Genomic DNA, 27,185 nt, shown 5'->3' on the forward strand with positions numbered 1-27,185 from the left:
GGCGGTACTGAGGGAGCGCCGCACTGTCGGAGGGGCAGTACTGAGGGAGCACCGCACTGTCAGAGGGGCGGTACTGAGGGAGCGCCGCACTGTCGGAGGGGCTGTATTTCGGATGAGACGTTAAACCGAGGCCCCGTCTGCCCTCTCGGGTGGATGTAAAAGATCCCGGGGCCACTATTGGAAGAAGAGCAGGGGGAGTTCTCCCCGGTGTCCTGGGGCCAATATTTATCCCTCGACCAACAGACGATCCGGGTCATTATCACATCGCTGTGTGTGGGAGCTTGCTGTGCGCATCCCACATCACACAACAGCGGCTCGGCTCCGAAAAGCGCTTCCTTGGGCTGTGAGCCACTTTGGGGCGTGCTGAGCTTGCCAAAGGCGCTATACAAACTCACGTTCTCGGAGCGTTCCATCTATAGAGTGGAATTTTAAACACGTGAGCGAGCGCGTGGTGTGTGTTGACATATTGCTTCCCTGACCTGGGAAACTCTTTCAGAGATTTCTGGGGCCCCTCGGGAGGGGAACAGGGAACGAGAAACGGGCACAGCTCGCCGAGAAAATTTAAAGAAACAATGCTCCGAGCCGATTTAAGGTTGCTGCAACTGTAATTGCGGCCGGCGGGGGAAGGGTGGGATGGGACAGTCTGCCTTTAAGCGGAGTGTGTGTGTGTGTGTGTGTGTTTGGGCTTCAGAGGGCAAGTCTTTGAAGTTCCTTCCTGCACGGTAACCCGGAAGTGCAGACTTGGAGCTGTGCAGAGAGAGAGAGTGAGACAGAGAGAGAGAGAGAGATCGGGAAAAAGGAGAGGGTGAAGGTGACACAGGGGACGCGGACGGAGAGCGAGAAGGAAAGAGGGGGCTCTGGGATTTGTGCTGCGACAGTCACTCGCGCTCTCTCTCTCTCTCTCACTGCTGCTGCGTTTGTCAATCCAGGACTGCAACTTCCCAGGGGATTCTAATCCCGTTCTCAGTGTGGCTCACTCTGTGCGTGCGTGTGTGTGTGTGTGTGCCTGTATGTTATATTCTGGGCTGTTTTTTAATCTCCCTCTCTTAGTAACCCCCCCCGCGCGCTTTCCGATCCACTCCAAACCCCCCCCCCCCTCCCCCCACACCCCACACGCGCACACAACCCCCTCCGACTTTCAACAAAAACTCCAGCGCAGAAATGAAGGCATTTCACTGCCCTGCCCTGCCCGCGAATCTTGTCTGCGGAGCCACCCCCCGGCCGGATCCCACTTTCCCGCTCTGGGTCCGTAGCCCTGTGGGTTACGGCACTTCGAGCGCACGTCCAAATGTGGTGAGGGTTTCTGCCTCTACCTCCCTTTCAGGCAGCGAGTTCCACCCCCCCAGACCCCCACCACCCTCTGGGTGAAGACATTTCCCCTCAAACCCCCTCTAAACCTCTCCCTCCGCAATTACTTTCAATCTCTGCCCCCTGGTTGTTGACCCCTCTGCCAAGGGAAACAGGTCCGTCCTATCTACTCTGTCCAGGCCCCTCACACCTCAATTAAATCTCCCCTCGGCCTCCTCTGTTCCAAAGAAAACAACCCCAGCCTCTCCAATCTTTCCTCATCGCTAAAATTCTCCAGTCCTGGCAACATCCTGGTAAATCTCCCCTGTACCCTCTCCGGTGCAACATCCTGGTAAATCTCCTCTGCACCCTCTCTAGTGCAACATTCGGGTAAATCTCCTCTGTACCCTCTCCAGTGCAACATCCTGGTAAATCTCCTCTGTACCCTCTCCAGTGCAACATCCTGGTAAATCTCCTCTGTACCCTCTCCAGTGCAACATCCTGGTAAATCTCCTCTGTACCCTCTCCAGTGCAACATCCTGGTAAATCTCCTCTGTACCCTCTCCAGTCAACATCCTGGTAAATCTCCTCTGTACCCTCTCCAGTGCAACATCCTGGTAAATCTCCTCTGTACCCTCTCTAGTGCAACATCCTGGTAAATCTCCTCTGTACCCTCTCCAGTGCAACATCCTGGTAAATCTCTGTACCCTCTCCAGTGCAACATCCTGGTGAATCTCCTCTGTACCCTCTCCAGTGCAACATCCTGGTAAATCTCCTCTGTACCCTCTCCAGTGCAACATCCTGGTAAATCTCCTCTGTACCCTCTCCAGTCAACATCCTGGTAAATCTCCTCTGTACCCTCTCCAGTGCAACATCCTGGTAAATCTCCTCTGTACCCTCTCTAGTGCAACATCCTGGTAAATCTCCTCTGTACCCTCTCCAGTCAACATCCTGGTAAATCTCCTCTGTACCCTCTCCAGTGCAACATCCTGGTAAATCTCCTCTGTACCCTCTCCTGTGCAAACTCATCTTTCCTGTAATGCGGTGACCAGAACTGCGCGCAGTACTCCAGCTGTGGCCTGACCGGTGTTTTATACAGTTCGAGCATAACCCCCCCCCCCCTATTCTTTGCATCAATCCTGCCCCTCCCCACTCCACCGGTACCCTTCCCCCAAAACACATTCACGGTCAGATTTCCGACAGTGCGTTTGACAGAGAGGTTTAATTGCGGAAAGGCAGAATCGGGGGTCCTGGGGTTTTGTGTGTGGGGGGGCGCGCACGCGCGGAGGTCGGGGGGGTGGGGGGTGTGTGTGGAATATGACAGAAGCACGGATTAAAGATCGGGGTAACGGACGGAAAACGCAGAGAGTCGGGATAATCGGGGGTTGGCATTATCCGGGGTTGGTGGGGGTGGCTTTGTCGGGCTGCACACGCGGGGGGAATGGAGTGCGAGACGTTGGGGTCCGAGGGTGGGGGGGGCGCGAGGCCGGGAGGCGGGGGTAGGGGGTTACGCGAGCCCGTGAGCTGGGAGGCGCAGGGAGAGAGGGAGTTCTCAACCAGCCCCTCCTCTCCCACTGGAGGAGGTTTTACGGAGGGCCGCGTAGCCTCGGTGCAGGGAAACGGGACCCAGACCGGCAAGCGGGAACCGGCAATTTATCCGGGGAAATGTTCAGTTCGGTGAGCAAGGGGAGACCGAAGTGTTGGTGTTTCGCGAGCTCTGAAAGTCCTTGCACAGGAAAGGCAGCTCCAGCAAGCAATCAGGAAAGCAAATGGTGTCACAACTCACGATGCAGATAGGCGCTATATCAATGGCACTTCTCTCTTGCACCCCAGCTCCCAGGCTCCCTGACCGACTTATCACGATGTCCCAGCAACGTGGTGTCAACAGTCTCCGTTTCAATCAGGATCAGAGTGAGTGTTTCCCCGATAGAGGGAGCGCCGCCCTGCGCTGTCGGAGGAGGCTGTACTGAGGGAGCACCGCACTGTCGGAGGGGCAGTACTGAGGGAGCACCGCACTGTCGGAGGGGCGGTACTGAGGGAGCGCCGCACTGCGCTGTCGGAGGGGGCTGTACTGAGGGAGTGCCGCACTGTCGGAGGGGCGGTACTGAGGGAGCGCCGCACTGTCGGAGGGGCGGTACTGAGGGAGCGCCTCACTGTCGGAGGGGCGGTACTGAGGGAGCGCCGCACTGTCGGAGGGGCAGTACTGAGGGAGTGCCGCACTGCCGGAGGGGCAGTACTGAGGGAGTGCCGCTCTGTCGGAGGGGCAGTACTGAGGGAGCACCGCACTGTCGGAGGGGCAGTACTGAGGGAGCACCGTACTGCGCTGTCGGAGGGGCGGTACTGAGGGAGTGCCACACTGTCGGAGGGGCGGTACTGAGGGAGTGCCGCTCTGTCGGAGGGGCAGTACTCAGGGAGTGCCACACTGTCGGAGGGGCGGTACTGAGGGAGTGCCGCTCTGTCGGAGGGGCAGTACTGAGGGAGTGCCGCTCTGTCGGAGGGGCAGTACTGAGGGAGCCCCGCACTGTCGGAGGGGCGGTACTGAGGGAGCCCCGCACTGTCGGAGGGGCAGTACTGAGGGAGCCCCGCACTGTCGGAGGGGCAGTACTGAGGGAGCCCCGCACTGTCGGAGGGGCGGTACTGCGGGAGCCCCGCACTGTCGGAGGGGCGGTACTGAGGGAGCCCCGCACTGTCGGAGGGGCGGTACTGAGGGAGCCCCGCACTGTCGGAGGGGCGGTACTGGGGGAGCCCCGCACTGTCGGAGGGGCGGTACTGAGGGAGCGCCGCACTGCGCCGTACTGAACCTGACGATCTAACTTCCCGCTGTTCCTACTCCGACCCTAGGCTGCTTTTGCTCAGCGATGGAGACGGGGCTGCGGATCTACAATGTGGAGCCCCTGATGGAGAAGGGCCACCTGGGTAAGCAGCGACGGATGGATCCGCAGTCGCGAGTTCGAACCCCGACACGGGAGGAAGCTGGGGAATTTAAATTCAGTCAATTAACTAAATCTGGAATTAAGAAGCTGGGACCAGTAACGGTGACCATGTAGCGACGGAATTGTCGTAAAAAGCCGTCTGCTTCACTAATCCACTTTCGGGTAGGAAATCTACAGCCCTTGCCCGGTCTGGCCGCTGTGTGACTCCAGAATCACGGCAATACGAGGTTGATGATTCTTAACGGCCTCTCCGAAATGGCGGCTCACCCCCACCTTCTCGAGGGCGACCAGGGATGGCCAACAAACGCCAGCCTTGCCAGCGACGCCCACATCCCGTCAACAAGTAAATATTGAGCCGAATTCCGCAAATTGGGGTCTGGAACGGGAGCGGTACAGCGCACTCCCGCCGCAGGGTCTGAAACGTTCCTGATTCCCCGTTCCTCGACTGAGGGAGCACCGCACTGTCGGAGGGGCGGTACTGAGGGAGTGCCGCACTGTCGGAGGGGTGGTACTGAGGGAGCGCCGCACTGTCGGAGGGGCGGTACTGAGGGAGCGCCGCACTGTCGGAGGGGCGGTACTGAGGGAGCGCTGCACTGTCGGAGGGGCGGTACTGAGGGAGCCCCGCACTGTCGGAGGGGCGGTACTGAGGGAGTGCCGCACTGTCGGAGGGGCGGGACTGAGGGAGCGCCGCACTGTCGGAGGGGCGGTACTGAGGGAGCGCCGCACTGTCGGAGGGGCGGGACTGAGGGAGCGCCGCACTGTCGGAGGGGCGGGACTGAGGGAGCGCCGCACTGTCGGAGGGGCGGGACTGAGGGAGCGCCGCACTGTCGGAGGGGCAGTACTGAGGGAGCGCCGCACTGTCGGAGGGGCGGTACTGAGGGAGCGCCGCACTGTCGGAGGGGCAATACTGAGGGAGTGCTACACTGTCGGAGGGGCAGTACTGAGGGAGTGCTGCACTGTTGGAGGGGCGGTACCGAGGGAGCGCCGTGCTGTCGGAGGGGCAGTACTGAGGGAGTGCCACACTGTTGGAGGGGCGGTACTGAGGGAGCCCCTCACTGTCGGAGGGGCGGTACTGAGGGAGTGCTACACTGTCGGAGGGGCGGTACTGAGGGAGCGCCGCACTGTCGGAGGGGCGGTACTGAGGGAGCGCCGCACTGTCGGAGGGGCAGTACTGAGGGAGCACCGCACTGTCGGAGGGGTGGTACTGAGGGAGTGCCGCACTGTCGGAGGGGCGGTACTGAGGGAGCGCCGCCCTGTCGGAGGGGCGGTACTGAGGGAGTGCCGCACTGTCGGAGGGGCGGTACTGAGGGAGCGCCGCACTGTCGGAGGGGTGGTACTGAGGGAGCGCTGCACTGTCGGAGGGGCAGTACTGAGGGAGCCCCTCACTGTCGGAGGGGCGGTACTGAGGGAGCGCCACACTGTCGGAGGGGCGGTACTGAGGGAGCGCCGCACTGTCGGAGGGGCTGTATTTCGGATGAGACATTAAACCGAGGCCCCGTTTGCCCTCTCGGGTGGATGTAAAAGATCCCGGGGCCACTATTGGAAGAAGAGCAGGGGGAGTTCTCCCCGGTGTCCTGGGGCCAATATTTATCCCTCGACCAACAGACGATCCGGGTCATTATCACATCGCTGTGTGTGGGAGCTTGCTGTGCGCAAATTGGCGTTTCCCACAATACAATAGTGAGCGCACTTCAAAAAACAAAGGGCTTCATTGGCTGTGAGGCGCTTTGCGATCGACATTCCCTGCAATGTTTTCGGGAAGTGGAGCTCGAGGGGAGTATTGCTCTGGAACGTCTGGAAGTGGTTAAAGTGGCTGTCTCTCTCTCTATCTTCATAATCTCTTTCCCCAGACCACGACCAGGTTGGGAGTGTCGGACACATGGAGATGCTGCACCGGTCAAACCTGCTGGCATTCGTCGGAGGTGGGAGCAACCCCAAGTTTTCCGAAATCTCAGGTACAGCACGGGGTTAGATACAGAGTAAAGCTCCCTCTACACTGTCCCATCAAACACTCCCAGGGCAGGTACAGGGGGTTAGATACAGAGTAAAGCTCCCTCTACACTGTCCCATCAAACACTCCCAGGGCAGGTACAGGGGGTTAGATACAGAGTAAAGCTCCCTCTACACTGTCCCATCAAACACTCCCAGGGCAGGTACAGCACGGGGTTAGATACAGAGTAAAGCTCCCTCTACACTGTCCCATCAAACACTCCCAGGGCAGGTACAGGGGGTTAGATACAGAGTAAAGCTCCCTCTACACTGTCCCATCAAACACTCCCAGGGCAGGTACAGCACGGGGTTAGATACAGAGTAAAGCTCCCTCGACACTGTCCCATCAAACACTCCCAGGGCAGGTACAGCACGGGGTTAGATACAGAGTAAAGCTCCCGCTACACTGCCCCATCAAACACTCCCAGGGCAGGTACAGCACGGGGTTAGATACAGAGTAAAGCTCCCTCTACACTGTCCCATCAAACATTCCCAGGGCAGGTACAGGGGGTTAGATACAGAGTAAAGCTCCCTCTACACTGTCCCATCAAACACTCCCAGGGCAGGTACAGGGGGTTAGATACAGAGTAAAGCTCCCTCTACACTGTCCCATCAAACACTCCCAGGGCAGGTACAGCACGGTGTTAGATACAGAGTAAAGCTCCCTCTACACTGTCCCATCAAACACTCCCAGGGCAGGTACAGGGGGTTAGATACAGAGTAAAGCTCCCTCTACACTGTCCCATCAAACACTCCCAGGGCAGGTACACGGGGTTAGATACAGAGTAAAGCTCCCTCTACACTGTCCCCATCAAACACTCCCAGGGCAGGTACAGCACGGGGTTAGATACAGAGTAAAGCTCCCTCAGCGTGAGTCCTGTTCTGAGTGTGTGTGTCTCTCCCTCACTATCTCTCGTTGCCCGCAGTGCTGGTCTGGGACGATGCCCGCGAGGGGAAGGAATCGAAGGAGAAACTCGTCCTGGAATTTACGTTCACAAAACCCGTGCTTGCTGTGCGGATCAGACAGGACAAGTAAGTCTTCTGTGTCCCTGGATTGATTCCGGGGATGAGGGGCTTGTCTTATGAGCAAAGTTTGAGCAGGTTGGGCCTGTACTCATTGTAGTTTAGAAGAATGAGAGGCGATCTTATCGAAACGTATCAGATTCTGAGGGGGATTGACAGGGTTAGATGCAGGGAGGGTGTTTCCCCCCCGGGGCTGGGGAGTCTAGAACCAGGGGTCACACAGTCTCAGGATAAGGGCTCGGCCATTTAGGACAGAGATGAGGAGGAATTTCTTCACTCCGAGGGGGGTGAATCTTTGGAATTCTCTGCCCCAGAGGGCTGTGGAGGCTGAGTCGTTGAGTATATTCAAGGCCGAGATCGGTAGATTTTTGGGCTCGAGGGGAATCGAGGGATCGGGCGGGAAAGTGGAGTTGAGGTCGTGATCTTATTGAATGGCGGAGCAGACTCGAGGGGCTGAACGGCCTCCTCCTGTCCCTAATGTAACAGGCTCGAGGGGCTGAACGACCTCCTCCTGTCCCTAATGTAACAGGCTCGAGGGGCTGAACGGCCTCCTCCTGTCCCTAATGTAACAGACTCGAGGGGCTGAATGGCCTCCTCCTGCTCCTAATGTAACAGACTCGATGGGCTGAATGGCCTCCTCCTGCTCCTAATGTAACAGGCTCGAGGGGCTGAACGGCCTCCTCCTGTCCCTAATGTAACAGGCTCGAGGGGCTGAACGGGCTCCTCCTGTTCCTAATGTAACAGGCTCGAGGGGCTGAACAGCCTCCTCCTGTCCCTAATGTAACAGGCTCGAGGGGCTGAATGGCCTCCTCCTGTTCCTAATGTAACAGGCTCGAGGGGCTGAACGGCCTCCTCCTGTCCCTAATGTAACAGGCTCGAGGGGCTGAACGGCCTCCTCCTGTTCCTAATGTAACAGGCTCGAGGGGCTGAGCTATGAGACACTGGGCTATTCCTGAGTGGCTTCCACATCATTGAGTTCCTGTGGGACCCGACCAGCTCAGCATGGCGACCTTTCACCTTTGACATGAGCACCAGGGCGGGGGGGGGGTCACAGCTTAAAGGTCAGTTGCCACATGTCCCTCTGGCGGTTGTGATTAAGCTGTCCCTGCTCTCTGACGTCCCACGGGGCTCCTGGGTCGAGGGACCGTTAGCCTCACAGGGAACGTAGGGTTCACATTTCTACACAAGACCATCAGAAACAGGAGCAGGAGTCGGCCATTCGGCCCCTCGAGCCTGCTCCGCCATTTAATACCATCGCGGCTGATCCGATCATGGACTCGGCTCCACTTCCCCGCCCGCCCCTTCACTCCCTTATCGCTCAAAAATCTGTCTATCTCCACCTTAAATATATTCAATGACCCAGCCCCCCACAGCTCTCTGGGGCAGAGAATTCCACAGATTCACCAGAAGAAATTCCTCCTCATCTCCGTCTTAAATGGGCGGCCCCTTATTCTGAGACTGTGTGCCCCCTAGTTCTAGATTCCCCCACGAGGGGGAAACATCCTCTCTGCATCCACCCTGTCCAGCCCCCCTCAGAATCTGATACGTTTCGATAAGATCACCTCTCATTCCTCTAATGAGTAGAGGCCCAACCTACTCAACCTTTCCTCATAAGTCAACCCCCTCATCCCCGGAATCAGTCGAGTGAACCTTCTCTGAACTGCCTCCAAAGCAAGTATATCCTTTCGTAAATATGGAAACCAAAACTGCACGCAGTACTCCAGGTGTGGCCTCACCAATACCCTGTATAACTGGAGCAAGACTTCCCTGCTTTTATACTCCATCCCCTTTGCAATAAAGGCCAAGATTCCACTGGCCTTCCTGATCACTTGCTGTACCTGCATACTAACCTTTTGTGTTTCATGCACTTGAATTTATATGGCACCTTTCACTACCTCTGGACGTCCCAAAGCGCCTTACAGCCAATGAAGTACTTTTCAAAGTGCGCTCACTGTTGTAATGTGGGAAACGTCAATTTGCGCACAGCAAGCTCCCACACACAGTGATGTGATAATGGCCAGTGATGTTGGTTGAGGGATAAATATTGGCCCCAGGACACAGGGGAGAACTCCCCCTGCTCTTCTTCCAATAGTGTCATGTGAACTTCCCTCAGTACTGCCCCTCCGTCAGTACGGTGCTCCCTCAGTACCGCCCCTCCGACAGCGCGGTATGATGCTCCCTCAGTACCGCCCCTCCGACAGTGCGGCACTCCCTCAGTACCGCCCCTCCGACAGTGCGGGGCTCCCTCAGTACCGCCCCTCCGACAGTGCGGCGCTCCCTCAGTACTGCCCCTCCGACAGTGCGGTGCTCCCTCAGTACCGCCCCTCCGACAGTGCGGCACTCCCTCAGTACCGCCCCTCCGACAGTGCAGTGCTCCCTCAGTACTGCCCCTCCGACAGTATGGTGCTCCCTCAGTACCGCCCCTCCGACAGCACAGTATGGTGCTCCCTCAGTACCGCCCCTCCGACAGTGCGGCACTCCCTCAGTACCGCCCCTCCGACAGCGCAGGATTTCTCTGCCCTTAAGTCACGCTATTTTCTCCTCTTGTGAATTCCAGGATTGTCATCGTGCTGTGCCACAGGATATATGTCTACACGTTCCCGGACAATCCCACCAAGCTGTTCGAGTTCGACACCAGGGAAAACACAAAAGGTATTCGGAAATGGGGTCGGCCATTTGGGACTCTGGCCAATTGAGGGAGTGCAGCCAAGATTCACCAGACTGATTCCTGGGATGTGGAGATTAACATAACAACACAGTATTTAGGAGCAGGACTCGGCCATTCGGCCCCTCGAGCCTGCTCTGCCATTCAATAAGATCATCTCTGATCTTTTATCTCAACTCAAATGGAATTCAATCCTGATAAGTGTGAAGTAATGCCTTTGGGAGGGCTAACACAAGGGAATACACATTAAATGGTCTGACACTGAGAAGTATAGAGGAACAGAGGGACCTTGGAGTGTATGTCCACAGATCCCTGGAGGGAGCAGGCCAGGTGGATAAGGTGGCTAAGAAGGCATACGGAATACTTGCCTTTATTATCCGACACATGGAATACAAGAGCAGGGAGGTTATGCTTGAAGTGTACAAAACACTAGTTAGGCCACAGCCGGAGTACTGCGTGCAGTTCTGGTCACCACATTACAGGAAAGGTGTAATCGCACTGGAGAGGGTACAGAGGGGATTTACCAGGATATAAGAACATAAGAACATAAGAATTAGGAACAGGAGTAGGCCATCTAGCCCCTCGAGCCTGCTCCGCCATTCAACAAGATCATGGCTGATCTGGCCGTGGACTCAGCTCCACTTACCCGCCCTCTCCCCGTAACCCTTAATTCCCTTATTGGTTAAAAATCTATCTATCTGTGACTTGAATACATTCAATGAGCTAGCCTCAACTGCTTCCTTGGGCAGAGAATTCCACAGATTCACAACCCTCTGGGAGAAGAAATTCCTTCTCAACTCGGTTTTAAATTGGCTCCCCCGTATTTTGAGGCTGTGCCCCCTAGTTCTAGTCTCCCCCACCAGTGGAAACAACCTCTCTGCCTCTATCTTGTCTATCCCTTTCATTATTTTAAATGTTTCTATAAGATCACCCCTCATCCTTCTAAATTCCAACGAGTAAAGACCCAGTCTACTCAATCTATCATCATAAGGTAACCCCCTCATCTCTGGAATCAGTCTCGTGAATCGTCTCTGTACCCCCTCCAAAGCCAGTATATCCTTCCTTAAGTAAGGTGACCAAAACTGCACGCAGTACTCCAGGTGCGGCCTCACCAATACCCTGTACAGTTGCAGCAGGACCTCCCTGCTTTTGTACTCCATCCCTCTCACAATGAAGGCCAACATTCCATTCGCCTTCCTGATTACCTGCTGCACCTGCAAACTAACTTTTTGGGATTCCTGCACAAGGACCCCCAGGTCCCTCTGCACCGCAGCATGTTGTAATTTCTCCCCATTCAAATAATATTCCCTTTTGCTGTTTTTTTTCCCAAGGTGGATGACCTCACATTTTCCGAGATTGTATTCCATCTGCCAAACCTTAGACCATTCACTTAACCTATCTAAATCTCTTTGCAGTCTCTCTGTGTCCTCTACACAACCCGCTTTCCCACTAATCTTTGTGTCATCTGCTAATTTTGTTACACTACACTCTGTCCCCTCTTCCAGGTCATCTATGTATATTGTAACCAGTTGTGGTCCCAGCACCGATCCCTGTGGCACACCACTAACCACCGATTTCCAACCCGAAAAGGACCCATTTATCCCGACTCTCTGCTTTCTGTTCGCCAGCCAATTCTCGATCCATGTTAATACATTTCCTCTGACTCCGCGTACCTTTATCTTCTGCAGTAACCTTTTGTGTGGCACCTTATCGAATGCCTTTTGGAAATCTAAATACATCACATCCATCGGTACACCTCTATCCACCATGCTCATTATATCCTCAAAGAATTCCAGTAAGTTAGTTAAACATGATTTCCCTTTCATGAATCCATGTTGCGTCTGCTTGATTGCACTATTCCTATCCAGATGTCCCGCTATTTCTTCCTTAATGATAGTTTCAAGCATTTTCCCCCCTACAGATGTTAAACTAACCGGCCTATAGTTACCTGTCTTTTGTCTGCCCCCTTTTTTAAACAGAGGCGTTACATTAGCTGCTCTCCAATCAGCTGGTACCTCCCCAGAGTCCAGAGAATTTTGGTAGATTATAACGAATGCATCTGCGATAACTTCTGCCATCAGGATGTTGCACTGGAGAGGGTACAGAGGAGATTTACCAGGATGTTGCACTGGAGAGGGTGCAGAGGAGATTTACCAGGATGTTGCACTAGAGAGGGTACAGAGGAGATTTACCAGGATGTTGCACTGGAGAGGGTACAGAGGAGATTTACCAGGATGTTGCACTGGAGAGGGTACAGAGGAGATTTACCAGGATGTTGCACTAGAGAGGGTACAGAGGAGATTTACCAGGATGTTGCACTGGAGTGGGTACAGAGGAGATTTACCAGGATGTTGCACCGGAGAGAGTACAGAGGAGATTTACCAGGATGTTGCACTGGAGAGGGTGCAGAGGAGATTTACCAGGATGTTGCACTAGAGAGGGTGCAGAGGAGATTTACCAGGGTGTTGCACTAGAGAGGGTACAGAGGAGATTTACCAGGATGTTGCACCGGAGAGAGTACAGAGGAGATTTACCAGGATGTTGCACTAGAGAGGGTGCAGAGGAGATTTACCAGGATGTTGCACTGGAGAGGGTACAGAGGAGATTTACCAGGATGTTGCACTGGAGAGGGTACAGAGGAGATTTACCAGGATGTTGCACTGGAGAGGGTACAGAGGAGATTTACCAGGATGTTGCCGGGACTGGAGAATTTTAGCGATGAGGAAAGATTGGAGAGGCCGGATCTGTTTTCTTTGGAACTGAGGAGGCTGAGGGTCGGCCATTGAGGACTGAGATGAGGAGGAATTTCTTCACTCCGAGGGGGGTGAATCTTTGGAATTCTCTGCCCCAGAGGGCTGTGGAGGCTCAGTCATTGAGTATATTCAAGGCCGAGATCGGTAGATTTTTGGACTCGAGGGGAATCGAGGGATCGGGCGGGAAAGTGGAGTTGAGGTCGAAGATCAGCCGTGATCTCATTGAATGGTGGAGCGGGCTCGAGGGGCTGAACGGCCTCCTCCTGTCCCTAATGTAACAGGCTCGAGGGGCTGAACGGCCTCCTCCTGTTCCTAATGTAACAGGCTCGAGGGGCTGAACGGCCTCCTCCTGTTCCTAATGTAACAGACTCGAGGGACTGAACAGCCTCCTCCTGTCCCTAATGTAACAGGCTCGAGGGGCTGAACGGCCTCCTCCTGTCCCTAATGTAACAGGCTCGAGGGGCTGAACGGCCTCCTTCTGTCCCTAATGTAACAGGCTCGAGGGGCTGAACAGCCTCCTCCTGTTCCTAATATAACAGACTCGAGGGACTGAACAGCCTCCTCTTGTCCCTAATGTAACAGGCTCGAGGGGCTGAACGGCCTCCTCCTGTCCCTAATGTAACAGGCTCGAGGGGCTGAACAGCCTCCTCCTGTTCCTAATGTAACAGACTCGAGGGGCTGAATGGCCTCCTCCTGTCCCTAATGTAACAGGCTCGAGGGGCTGAACGGCCTCCTCCTGTTCCCAATATCGGAAGGTGCATTAACCACAGAAAGGGAGACTGTCCAGATTAATTCGAGAGACACCCTGCCAGGAATGAGAAATTAAAGTTGAGAACAGAGGCTGAAAAGAATAGGATTTTTAAAAACGTGGGACAGGGAATGTTTGCCGGGATTCTAATCAAGGTTTTCCAAGTTCTGAAAGGTTTTGATAGTGAGCGACTGTTGCGATTGGTGGATGAGCAAGGAGAAGGGGGGGGGGGGGCGGTCACAGACCGAGGGCTATTCGCACAGTGAAGGCTTCACAGCCTCAGGAAAGGGGCCCCTGAGGCAGAGACTAAGATCGTTTTAAACGGAGGGGGATTTGAAGGGGTGTTTGAAGCAGGGATTTGTCAAGGGCGGGGGGGCGGGGGAGAGTGAGTTAGGGGCGGGAGCCTTTGATGGGGTGAGCTACCAGCAACGATGGGCTGAATGGCCTCCTCCTGCGGCGCCAATCGACTCGGACGAGGGCGGTGTCGAGGGAGAGGAGAAGCGTGAATGCTGGAGGGAGTCAGGAGGGCGGTGATCATCGAGGGAGGGTGGGGAGGGGGAGGGAGAAGGATGTGGGGAATGTGAGGGTGGAGGGGCGTTGGCGGTCATGGACACGGCGACACATTTGCTGGCGGGAGGGCGAGGTGGGGGTGTGTTTAGGTGCGGGGGGGGGGGAGGGGGCGGGACTGCCAGCCGGTTCCTGCACAGGGCGCGCAGCGGGTGACGGCCGGCTATTTGACTGCATGAGGCGTCGCGCTAACCGAGCGCAGGCCGGGAATGGAGCTTGGGGCTTTCCTGCTCCATGTGTGTGTGGGTGGGTTGGGGGGGGAGGGGGGCAGCAGGGTCCGGTCCCACACAGGACCGGCCGTGTTGCCTGCGCGCCCGGGGAAGGGGGGCGCCGATCGGGAGCGAGGGTCAGGTGCTGCTGCCCAGGGTCTCAGAGACGACTGTGTCTTGTTTCCAGGCCTGTGTGACCTGTGCCCCAGTGTGGAGAGGCAGCTTCTGATCTTCCCCGGACACAAGTGTGGGAGCCTGCAGATCGTGGTGAGTGCCTGGGTCCTCCTCTCTCTCCCTCCCTCCTCCTCCCTCCCTCTCACCCTCCCTCAGCCCTCACCCTCCCTCACCCCTTCCCCTCCCTCAACCTCCCCCACCCCTTCCGTAATCGCCAGCTCATCCAAAACTCGGCCCCTCCCCCCCCCCCCGTGTCCTAACTCGCACCGAGTCCCGCTCACCCGTCACCCCCTGTGCTCACTGCCCCCGTGTCCTAACTCGCACCGAGTCCCACTCACCCATCACCCCCTGTGCTCGCTGCCCCCCCCATGTCCTAACTCGCACCGAGTCCCACTCACCCATCACCCCCTGTGCTCACTGACCCCGTGTCCTAACTCGCACCCAGTCCCACTCACCCATCACCCCCTGTGCTCACTGCCCCCCCCATGTCCTAACTCGCACCGAGTCCCACTCACCCATCACCCCCTGTGCTCACTGCCCCCGTGCCCTAACTCACACCGAGTCCCGCTCACCCATCACCCGCTGTGCTCGCTGACTTACATTGGCTCCCAGTTAAACCACGATTCGATTTCAAAATTCTCAGCCTTGTTTACGAATCCCTCCATGGCCCTTACCCCCTCCCTATCTCTGTAATCCCCTCCAGCCCCTACACTCCTCCCTATCTCTGTAATCCCCTCCAGCCCCTACACTCCTCCCTATCTCTGTAACCTCCTCCAGCCCCTACACTCCTCCCTATCTCTGTAATCCCCTCCAGCCCCTACACTCCTCCCTATCTCTGTAACCCCCTCCAGCCCCTACACCCCTCCCTATCTCTGTAACCTCCTCCAGCCCCTACACCCCTCCCTATCGCTGTAACCTCCTCCAGCCCCTACACCCCTCCCTATCTCTGTAACCTCCTCCAGCCCCTACACCCCTCCCTATCTCTGTAACCTCCTCCAGCCCCTACACCCCTCCCTATCTCTGTAACCTCCTCCAGCCCCTACACCCCTCCCTATCTCTGTAACCTCCTCCAGCCCCTACACCCCTCCCTATCTCTGTAACCTCCTCCAGCCCCTACACCCCTCCCTATCTCTTTAACCCCCTCCAGCCCCTACGCCCCTCCCTATTTCTGTAACCTCCTCCAGCCCCTACACCCCTCCCTATCTCTGTAATCTCCTCCAGCCCCTACGCCCCTCCCTATCTCTGTAACCTCCTCCAGCCCCTACACCCCTCCCTATCTCTGTAACCTCCTCCAGCCCCTACACCCCTCCCTATCTCTTTAACCCCCTCCAGCCCCTACGCCCCTCCCTATTTCTGTAACCTCCTCCAGCCCCTACACCCCTCCCTATCTCTGTAATCTCCTCCAGCCCCTACGCCCCTCCCTATCTCTGTAACCTCCTCCAGCCCCTACACCCCTCCCTATCTCTGTAACCTCCTCCAGCCCCTACACCCCTCCCTATCTCTGTAATCTCCTCCAGCCCCTACGCCCCTCCCTATCTCTGTAACCTCCTCCAGCCCCTACACCCCTCCCTATCTCTGTAACCTCCTCCAGCCCCTACACCCCTCCCTATCTCTTTAACCCCCTCCAGCCCCTACGCCCCTCCCTATTTCTGTAACCTCCTCCAGCCCCTACACCCCTCCCTATCTCTGTAATCTCCTCCAGCCCCTACGCCCCTCCCTATCTCTGTAACCTCCTCCAGCCCCTACACCCCTCCCTATCTCTGTAACCTCCTCCAGCCCCTACACCCCTCCCTATCTCTGTAACCCCCTCCAGCCCCTACACCCCTCCCTATTTCTGTAACCTCCTCCAGCCCCTACACCCCTCCCTATCTCTGTAATCTCCTCCAGCCCCTACGCCCCTCCCTATCTCTGTAACCTCCTCCAGCCCCTACACCACTCCCTATCTCTGTAACCTCCTCCAGCCCCTACACCCCTCCCTATCTCTGTAACCCCCTCCAACCCCACAACCCCCCCCGAGATCTCTGCACTCCTCTAATTCTGCCCTCCTGAGCATCCCCTGATTATAATCGCTCCACCATCGGTGGCCGTGCCTTCTGTTGCCTGGGCCCCAGGCTCTGGAACTCCCTCCCTAAACCTCACCGCCTCTCTCTCCTCCTTCAAGACGCTGCTTAAAACCCACCTCTGTGACCCAGCTTTTGGTCGCCTGTCCCTAATATCTCCTTATGTGGCTCGGTGTTAGATTGTGTCTGATAATCGCCCCTGTGTAGCACCTGGGGATGTTTCACGATGTTAAAGGCGCTATATAAATGCGAGGTGTACTGTGAGCATTGATGAAACATCAAGCTCCCCAAGATTAGTGACCAGTGGGAATCCCAACCTGGGGAGGGGGGGTGGGGGGTGTTACTAACGAGAGAGAATCTCAAGGGCATGGTTGGAGGGGTAAGGGGGCCAGAAACGGGCGAGCCACAGGCCCTGCGAAATTCGCACGCCCGCCCAGGCCCCGTTCCTGATTCGCCAGCTCTTCGACTGTGTGAGGCATCGCGGCGCCGACGCCGTTCCTGCCCCCTTTGCCTTGCTCGGGAGTCGCTGGATGGCGAGTGGGGGTGGGAGGGAAGAGCGAGGGAAGGAGGGCCAGGAACCCTGCCCGATTTAGCCCCCCGCCTTCCCTGCCCGCTCCCCTTTTTCCGAGCCCAAGGGAACTGATGTTCCCCCCCCCCCCCACCCCCTCTAGTGCCCCCACCCCCCCTCCCACCCCGTGGGGTGTATCTGGGAACTGCCCCGGTCCCTCCCCAACCCTCCCTCCCCGTCCTCTGAGGGTTTTAAGATGCAGCAAATTTTTTGGGGGGGGAGTGCGGGGAACGCTGGGTGGGATAGGATCAGACGGATAAATGCTTGAAGCGGATGAATTTGTATCGCGGTGGGGGAAAAGAGACAGTGAACCACCTCCCTCTGTGATTGGCTGTCTCTCTCTCTCTCTCTCTCTCTCTCTCTTCCCCAGGATCTGTCGAACACCAATCCCGAAATATCCTCCGCTCCCTTCACCATTAATGCCCACCAGAGCGAGATCGCCTGCATCGCCCTCAACCAGCAGGGCAACGTTGTGGCAACTGCGTCCAAAAAGGTAATGGTCGCCCCGACCTCCGACCTCCCGGGGACACGGACCCACCCCCACCCCAGGGGGGGCGGCCCATCCACAGCCAGAGTTCAAGGGTGAGCCCCCGGGGGGCTATTCTACTGCATGAGGCAGCACAGTTGGGCCTGATCTCGTTGCACACACTCGCACACTCTCTCTCTCTCTCACACACACTCACACTCTCACACACTCTCACACACTCGCACACTCTCTCTCTCTCTCTCTCTCTCGCACACACACACACACACTCTCTCTCTCTCTCTCTCTTTCTCTCTCTCACACTCTCTCACTCTCTCTCTCTCTCACACACACACACTCTCACACACATTCTCTCTCTCTCTCTCTCTCTCACACACGCACACACTCTCTCTCACACACTCTCTCTCTCACATACTCTCTCTCTCTCTCTCTCACACACACTCTCACACTCTCACACACTCTCTCTCTCTCTCTCTCTCTCACACACACACTCTCACACACTCTCTCTCTCTCTCTCACACACACACTCTCACGCTCTCACACACTCTCTCTCTCTCTCTCTCTCTCTCTCACACACACACACACACACACACACTCTCTCACTCTCTCACACACACTCTCACTCTTTCTCGCACACACTCTCTCTCTCTCTCTCTCTCTCTCTCTCTCTCACACGCACACTCTCACACACATTCTCTCTCTCTCTCTCTCTCGCTCTCTCACACACTCACACGACAGCACCATTTGACCGCTGGGCGTTTAGCTCCGCGGTGAGCAGGAATCGGAGCGGGTATCCCAGCCGGAAATGCACGCGGTTGGGGAGGCGACAGAAGAGGAGGCGGCTGCTGTGCACCTCCTGGCCGAACAGCTGCCGACGCACACTCGTGGGTGGGGTCACCAGGGGAGTGCGGGGGGGGGGCAAAGAGCCGGGGGATGGAGCCCGTATCCGCACCCGCCCCCCGCAGTGTGAGCAGAAGGGGGCGGGGTGGTTGTGGAGGGAAAACGGCGATGCCTCTCACAGTCGCAGTGCCGACAATCCGCCCCTTGTGTTTTTTTGTGCAGGGCACTCTGATCCGGCTCTTCGACACCCAGACCAAGGAGAAGCTGGTGGAACTGAGGCGGGGCACAGACCCGGCCACACTGTACTGGTGAGAGCTGCGGGGGCTCGGGGACATACGTCACAGAATCACAGCAATTCACAGCGCGGGAGGAGGCCATTCCAGCCCATCGTGTCCGCGTTGCGCCGGCCGACCAAGAGCCATCCCGGCCTAATCCCACTTTCCCGCTCTGGGTCCGTAGCCCTGTGGGTTACGGCGCTTCGAGCGCACGTCCAAATGTGGTGAGGGTTTCTGCCTCTACCCCCCTTTCAGGCAGTGAGTTCCCCCCCAGACCCCCACCACCCTCTGGGTGAAGAGATTTCCCCTCAAATCCCCTCTAAACCTCCCCCCAATTATTTTCATTCTCTGCCCCCTGGTTGTTGATCCCTCTGCCAAGGGGAACAGGTCCGTCCTATCCACTCTATCCAGGCCCCTCACACCTCAATTAAATCTCACCTCAGCCTCCTCTGTTCCAAAGAAAACAACCCCAGCCTCTCCAATCTTTCTTCATCGCTAAAATTCTCCAGTCCCGGCAACATCCTGGTAAATCTCCTCTGTACCCTCTCTAGTGCAACATCCTGGTAAATCTCCTCTGTACCCTCTCTACTGCAACATCCTGGTAAATCACCTCTGTACCCTCTCCAGTGCAACATCCTGGTAAATCTCCTCTGCACCCTCTCCAGTGCAACATCCTGGTAAATCTCCTCTGCACCCTCTCTAGTGCAACATCCTGGTAAATCTCCTCTGTACCCTCTGTGGTGCAACATCCTGGTAAATCTCCTCTGCACCCTCTCCAGTGCAACATCCTGGTAAATCTCCTCTGTACCCTCTCCAGTGCAACATCCTGGTAAATCTCCTCTGTACCCTCTCTAGTGCAACATCCTGGTAAATCTCCTCTGTACCCTCTCCAGTGCAACATCCTGGTAAATCTCCTCTGTACCCTCTCCAGTGCAACATCCTGGTAAATCTCCTCTGTACCCTCTCCAGTGCAACATCCTGGTAAATCTCCTCTGTACCCTCTCTAGTGCAACATCCTGGTAAATCTCCTCTGCACCCTCTCTAGTGCAACATCCTGGTAAATCTCCTCTGTACCCTCTCCAGTGCAACATCCTGGTAAATCTCCTCTGTACCCTCTCTAGTGCAACATCCTGGTAAATCTCCTCTGTACCCTCTCCAGTGCAATCACATCTTCCCTGTAATGTGGTGACCAGAACTGCACGCAGTACTCCAGCTGTGGCCTAACCAGTGTTTTATACACTTCCAGCATAACCTCCCTGTTCTTGTATTCCGTGCCTCAACCGGGGAAGATGAACAGGGCTGTGGGGAAAGAGAAGTGGAGAGCTGAGATGGGCTGGATGGGCCAAATGGCTGCCTCCTGTGCTGTGATTTCAGACCTGACGGGTTCTGCCCAACCGGTCCGTGCTGGCGTTTATACCCCACTCGAGCCTCCTCCCGTCTTTCCCCATCTAATCTATCTCCATAACCCTCTATTCCCTTCTCCCCCATATGCTTGTCCAGCCTCCCCTTAAATGCATCGATACTATTCGCCTCGACCCCTCCCTGTCGCAGCGAGTTCCACATTCTCACCGCTCTCTGGGTAGAGAAGTTTCTCCTGAGTGTGGTCTAACCCAGGTATATGGAGACCAGAACTGTGCACAGTGCTCCCAGTGTGGTCTAACCCAGGTATATGGAGAGCAGAACTGGGCGCAGTGCTCCAAGTGTGGTCTAACCCAGGTATATGGAGACCAAAACTGTGCACAGTGCTCCCAGTGTGGTCTAACCCAGGTATATGGAGACCAGAACTGTGCACGGTGCTCCCAGCGTGGTCTAACCCAGGTATATGGAGACCAGAACTGTGCACGGTGCTCCAAGTGTGGTCTAACCCTGGGATATGGAGACCAGAACTGTGCACGGTGCTCCAAGTGTGGTCTAACCCTGGTATATGGAGACCAGAACTGTGCACGGTGCTCCAAGTGTGGTCTAACCCTGGTATATGGAGACCAGAACTGTGCACGGTGCTCCAAGTGTGGTCTAACCCTGGTATATGGAGACCAGAACTGTGCACGGTGCTCCCACTGTGGTCTAACCCAGGTATATGGAGACCAGAACTGTGCACGGTGCTCCAAGTGTGGTCTAACCCAGGTATATGGAGACCAGAACTGTGCACGGTGCTCCAAGTGTGGTCTAACCCAGGTATATGGAGACCAGAACTGTGCACGGTGCTCCAAGTGTGGTCTAACCCTGGTATATGGAGACCAGAACTGTGCACGGTGCTCCAAGTGTGGTCTAACCCTGGTATATGGAGACCAGAACTGTGCACGGTGCTCCAAGTGTGGTCTAACCCTGGTATATGGAGACCAGAACTGTGCACGGTGCTCCCAGTGTGGTCTAACCCAGGTATATGGAGACCAGAACTGTGCACGGTGCTCCAAGTGTGGTCTAACCCTGGTATATGGAGACCAGAACTGTGCACGGTGCTCCCAGTGTGGTCTAACCCAGGTATATGGAGACCAGAACTGTGCACGGTGCTCCAAGTGTGGTCTAGCAAAGGTTCGATACAAGTTTAGCGCCACATCAGTACTTTGCAGGAGTGCGGGGGAGGGGAGAGAGGGGAGCGGATGGAGGGTCTGAGAGTACGGGGGAGGGGCGTGCGCGGGAGGGGAGTACAGGGGGAGGGGGAACGCAGGGAAGGGGAGGAGGAACGCAGGGGAGGGGAAGGGGGAGTGCGGGGGAGGGGATGAGGGAGCGCGGGGGAGGGGAGTGGGGAGCGCGGGGGAGGGGATGAAGGGAGCGCGGGGGAGGGGAGTGGGGAGCACGGGGGAGGGGAGGGGGAGTGCGGGGGAAGGGGAGCGCGGGGGAGGGGAATGCAGGGGGATGAGGGAGCGCGGGGGAGGGGATGAGGGAGCGCGGGGGAGGGGAATGGGGAGCGTGGGGGAGGGGAATGGGGAGCGCAGGGGAGGGGAGGGGGAGTGCGGGGGAGGGGAGTGTGGGGGAGGGGAGGGAGGGTTATTCCGGGGTCCGTACCTGGGTGGTAATTGGACCCAGTCTTGTTTCCGTAGCATCAACTTCAGCCATGACTCATCCTTCCTGTGTGCCTCGAGCGATAAAGGAACGGTTCACATCTTCGCTCTCAAGGACACCAAGTTAAATCGCCGATCAGCGTGAGTCACTGAGGGGCGGCGGGGAGGGAGAAGGGGGCTGGGGGGTGGGCCAGAGGACACTGAAACCGCCGAGGGACGCAGAGTTACACCTGCAGACAGGCCCAATACGGGAGCCACAGTCCCTGTCACAGGTGGGACAGACAGTGGTTGAGGGAAGGGGAGGGTGGGACTGGTTTGCCGCACGCTCCTTCCGCTGCCTGCGCTTGGTTTCTGCACGCTCTCGGCGACGGGACTCGAGGTGCTCAGCGCCCCTCCCGAATGCACTTCCTCCACTTAGGGTGGACTGGTCTTTGGGCCCAGGGACTCCCAGGTGTCGGTGGGGGATGTTGCACTTTATCAGGGAGGCTTTGAGGGTGGTCCCTTGTAACGTTTCCTCTGCCCACCTTTGGCCCGTTTGCCCGTGAAGGAGTTCCGAGTAGAGCGCTCGCTTTGGGGAGTCTCGTGTCGGGGGGGACATGTGGACAATGTGGCCCTGCCCAGCGGAGCTGGTCGAGTGTGGTCAGTGCTTCGATGCTGGGGATGTTGGCCTGGTCGAGGACGCTAACGTTGGTGCGTCTGTCCTCCCGGGGGATTTGCAGGATCTTGCGGAGACAGCGTTGGTGGTATTTCTCCAGCGACTCGAGGTGTCTACTGTACATGGTCCGTGTCTCTGAGCCATACAGGAGGGCGGGTATCACTACAGCCCTGTAGACCATGAGCTGGGTGGTAGATTTGAGGGGCCTGGTCTTCGAACACTCTCTTCCTCAGGCGGCTGAAGGCTTCATAGAAACATAGAAAATAGGTGCAGGAGTAGGCCATTCGGCCCTTCTAGCCTGCACCGCCATTCAATGAGTTCATGGCTGAACATTCAACTTCAGTACCCCATTCCTGCTTTCTCGCCATACCCCTTGATCCCCCGAGTAGTAAGGACCTCATCTATAGAAACACTGGCGCACTGGAGGCGGAGTTGGATCTGGTCGTGCGCACAGAGCCGTAACGTGTGGGAAAACACGGCAGCCCCTTTGTGTGCACAGAAAGCTCCCGCAAACAGCGATGTGATAATGACCCAGAGCGCCTGAGATGTTGCTTGCTGGATAAATATTGGCCCCAGGGCACCGGGGAGAACTCCATCGCCTGCTCCTCCTCTACGATGGTGCATCGCTCCCAGAAACCTCTGAGCATACGCTCACGTGCATATGTTACGAAAGCCAGCGCGTGGGACGTTGGGGTACTGCGCGCGTATCTGCGCTGCCGTCTCGTGCGCCCGCGTCAGAAGACCCGGGCCGTCTAAATTTGCGTGGTTTTTTTTTCCCCCCCCCCGCTGACTATATTGCGGCAGGCTGGCACGAGTGGGCAAGGTGGGTCCGGTGATCGGGCAATACGTGGATTCTCAGTGGAGCCTGGCGAGCTTCACGGTTCCGGCAGAGTGCGCCTGCATTTGTGCGTTCGGCAAGAACACCTCCAAGAACGTCAACTCCGTGATAGGTACGGGCAGCGCAGTGCGGCGCTCCCTCAGTACTGCCCCTCCGACAGTGCGGGGCTCCCTCAGTACCGCCCCTCCGACAGTGCGGGGCTCCCTCAGTACCGCCCCTCCGACAGTGCGGCACTCCCTCAGTACCGCCCCTCCGACAGTGCGGTGCTCCCTCAGTACTGCCCCTCCGACAGTGCGGGGCTCCCTCAGTACCGCCCCTCCGACAGTGCGGGGCTCCCTCAGTGCCGCCCCTCCGACAGTGCAGGGCTCCCTCAGTACCGCTCCTCCGACAGTGCGGGGCTCCCTCAGTACCGCCCCTCCGACAGTACGGGGCTCCCTCAGTACCGCCCCTCCGACAGTGCGGCGCTCCCTCAGTACCGCCCCTCCGACAGTGCGGCACTCCCTCAGTACTGCCCCTCCGACAGTGCGGCACTCCCTCAGTACTGCCCCTCCGACAGCGCAGTGCGGCGCTCCCTCAGCACCGCCCCTCCGACAGTACGGTGCTCCCTCAGTATTGCCCCTCCGACAGTGCGGCGCTCCCTCAGTACCGCCCCTCTGACAGTGCGGCACTCCCTCAGTACTGCCCCTCCCACAGTGCGGCGCTCCCTCAGTACCGCCCCTCCCACAGTGCGGCGCTCCCTCAGTACCGCCCCTCCCACAGTGCGGCACTCCCTCAGTACTGCCCCTCCGACAGTGCGGCGCTCCCTCAGTACCGCCCCTCCGACAGTGCGGCGCTCCCTCAGTACCGCCCCTCCGACAGTGCGGCACTCCCTCAGTACCGCCCCTCTGACAGTGCGGCACTCCCTCAGTACTGCCCCTCCGACAGTGCGGCACTCCCTCAGTACTGCCCCTCCGACAGTGCGGCGCTCCCTCAGTACCGCCCCTCCGACAGTGCGGCGCTCCCTCAGTACCGCCCCTCCGACAGTGCGGCGCTCCCTCAGTACCGCTCCCTACTCTGCCCACCAATTCTAACCCGTTCCTTTCTCTCCCCCCGCAGCGATCTGTGTTGACGGAACCTTCCACAAATATGTCTTCACTCCCGACGGGAACTGTAACCGTGAGGCTTTCGACGTCTATCTGGACATCTGTGATGACGACGATTTCTAGAACACCCCCCATAACCCCCGGCCCCCTCTGCAACGTGTGAAATGCCGGACACACGATGGAGGAGGGAAGTTCGACGATACCAGCCACGACTGATGTCTCTTTGAATGTCTGAGGTCCTCCGAGAAGTGGGCTTGTAGAGTGAGCTTTACCCTGGGAGTGTTTGATGGGACAGTGTAGAGGGAGCTTTACTCTGTATCTAACCCCCTGTACCTGCCCTGGGAGTGTTTGATGGGACAGTGTAGAGGGAGCTTTACTCTGTCTCTAACCCCCTGTACCTGCATTGGGAGTGTTTGATGGGACAGTGTAGAGGGAGCTTTACTCTGTATCTAACCCCATGTACCTGCCCTGGGAGTGTTTGATGGGACAGTGTAGAGGGAGCTTTACTCTGTATCTAACCCCCTGTACCTACCCTGGGAGTGTTTGATGGGACGGTGTAGAGGGAGCTTTACTCTGTATCTAACCCCATGCTGTACCTGCCCTGGGAGTGTTTGATGGGGACAGTGTGGAGGGAGCTTTACTCTGTATCTAACCCTATGTACCTGCCCTGGGAGTGTTTGATGGGACAGTGCAGAGGGAGCTTTACTCTGTATCTAACCCCCTGTACCTGCCCTGGGAGTGTTTGATGGGACAGTGTAGAGGGAGCTTTACTCTGTATCTAACCCCGTGCTGTACCTGCCCTGGGAGTGTTTGATGGGACAGTGTAGAGGGAGCTTTACTCTGTATCTAACCCCGTGCTGTACCTGCCCTGGGAGTGTTTGATGGGACAGTGTAGAGGGAGCTTTACACTGTATCTAACCCCCTGTACCTGCCCTGGGAGTGTTTGATGGGACAGTGTCGAGGGAGCTTTACTCTGTATCTAACCCCCTGTACCTGCCCTGGGAGTGTTTGATGGGACAGTGTAGAGGGAGCTTTACTCTGTATCTAACCCCCCTGTACCTGCCCTGGGAGTGTTTGATGGGACAGTGTAGAGGGAGCTTTACACTGTATCTAACCCCCTGTACCTGCCCTGGGAGTGTTTGATGGGACAGTGTAGAGGGAGCTTTACTCTGCATCTAACCCCCTGTACCTGCCCTGGGAGTGTTTGATGGGGACAGTGTAGAGGGAGCTTTACTCTGTATCTAACCCCCTGTACCTGCCCTGGGAGTGTTTGATGGGACAGTGTCGAGGGAGCTTTACTCTGTATCTAACCCCCTGTACTTGCCCTGGGAGTGTTTGATGGGACAGTGTAGAGGGAGCTTTACTCTGTATCTAACCCTGTGCTGTACCTGCCCTGGGAGTGTTTGATGGGGACAGTGTAGAAGGAGCTTTACTCTGTATCTAACCCGTGCTGTGGGTGTGTTTGATGGGACTGTATGACGGCTCGGGGAGGCTTGACCTGTTGATGTGATTAATTTGTCAATTTAAATCTTCCTGTCCCCTTTGCAGTCCGTTGCGGCCTAGTTCTCCGATAAGCCTAACTCTCGTCGTTATCTCAGCTCCCCTTATGGGCTGTGACGGTCGGGTTCCAAGCTCGAATACACACCCACTCCCGATGCTACAATTCCGTTGTTAATATAATTGCAATTAGTTTGTACGTTTTTGATGTGTTCGTCGCTTGGAATGGAATGAACCTTTTCAATAAAACATTTTGAAGCTGATTATTTGAAAGAAAGCAAGAAAGAAGGACATAAGGACATCAGAAATAGGAGCAGGAGTCAGCCATTCGGCCCCTCGAGCCTGCTCCGCCATTTAATACCATCATGGCTGATCCGATCATGGACTCAGCTCCACTTCCCTGCCCGCCCCCTTATCCCCTTATCGGTTAAGAAACTGTCTATCTCTGTCTTAAATATATTCAATGTCCCGGCTTCCACAGCTCTCTGAGGCAGCGAATTCCACAGATTTACAACCCTCAGAGAGAAGAAATTCCTCCTCATCTCAGTTTTAAATGGGCGGCCCCTTATTCTAAGACCATGCCCCCTAGTTCTAGTCTCCCCCATCAGTGGAAACATCCTCTCTGCATCCACCTTGTCGAGCCCCCTCATAATCTTATACGTTTCGATAAGATCACCTCTCATTCTTCTGAATTCCAATGAGTAGAGGTCCAACCTCCTCAACCTTTCCTCATAAGTCAACCCCCTCATCTCTGGAATCAACCGAGTGAACCTTCTCTGAACTGCCTCCAAGGCAAGTATATCCTTTCGTACGTTTGGAGTGCGCTCACTGTTGCATTGTGGGAAACGGCGATTTGCGCACAGCAAGCTCCCACACACAGCGATGTGATAATGACCCGGATCGTCTGTTTTAGTGATGTTGGTCGAGGGATAAATATTGGCCCCGGGACACCGGGGAGAACTCCCCCTGCTCTTCTTCCAATAGTGGCCCCGGGATCTTTTACATCCGCCCGAGAGGGCAGACGGGGCCTCGGTTTAACGTCTCATCTGTAAGCAAAGGTGAGGATGTGGCGGGGGGGGGGGGGTTTGTTTTTGGCCTTTGATGCCTCTGTGCTGGGGATGGGGGAGTGGCCCGCTACTGTCTCTGTGGTGAGCGTTTCCTCTGCCCACCTTTGGCTCGTTTGCCCGTGAAGGAGTTCCGAGTAGAGTGCTTGGCTTTGGGGAGTCTCGTGTCGGGGGGGCATGCGGACAATGTGGCCCTGCCCAGCGGAGCTGGTCGAGTGTGGTCAGTGCTTCGATGCCGGGGATGTTGGGCCTGGTCGAGGACGCTAACGTTGGTGCGTCTGTCCTCCCGGGGGATTTGCAGGATCTTGCGGAGACAGCGTTGGTGGTATTTCTCCAGCGACTTGAGGTGTCTGCTGTACACGGTCCGTGTCTCTGAGCCATACAGGAGGGCGGGTATCACTACAGCCCTGTAGACCATGAGCTCGGTGGTAGATTTGAGAACCTGGTCTTCGAACACTCTTTTCCTCAGGCG

The 27,185-nt window shown here is 56.7% G+C and overlaps 1 protein-coding gene across 6 annotated transcripts; it reads left to right on the top strand.

Annotated features, from left to right (window-relative positions):
- Window positions 1-506: 506 nt before the first annotated feature.
- On the top strand, window positions 507-25,912 carry wdr45 (WD repeat domain 45). 6 transcript variants are annotated; one of them, XM_070868982.1, is made up of 12 exons: window positions 507-592; window positions 3,121-3,198; window positions 4,129-4,203; window positions 6,071-6,175; window positions 7,136-7,241; window positions 9,790-9,884; window positions 14,362-14,441; window positions 17,347-17,469; window positions 18,523-18,608; window positions 21,617-21,718; window positions 23,037-23,182; window positions 24,166-25,912. In XM_070868982.1, exons 2-12 carry the CDS (start codon window positions 3,150-3,152, stop codon window positions 24,273-24,275), a joined length of 1,077 nt encoding a protein of 358 aa, XP_070725083.1. In that variant the 5' UTR covers window positions 507-592; window positions 3,121-3,149; the 3' UTR covers window positions 24,276-25,912. The 6 variants fall into 6 exon arrangements, with proteins under 6 accessions (XP_070725083.1, XP_070725082.1, XP_070725085.1 ...); XM_070868981.1 differs by lacking the exon at window positions 507-592 and adding an exon at window positions 721-811; XM_070868980.1 differs by lacking the exon at window positions 507-592 and adding an exon at window positions 734-1,008.
- Window positions 25,913-27,185: the final 1,273 nt, after the last annotated feature.

The sequence above is a fragment of the Pristiophorus japonicus genome, chromosome 32 (genome assembly GCF_044704955.1).
Source record: "Pristiophorus japonicus isolate sPriJap1 chromosome 32, sPriJap1.hap1, whole genome shotgun sequence".
In the NCBI taxonomy this organism is placed as follows: domain Eukaryota; kingdom Metazoa; phylum Chordata; class Chondrichthyes; family Pristiophoridae; genus Pristiophorus; species Pristiophorus japonicus.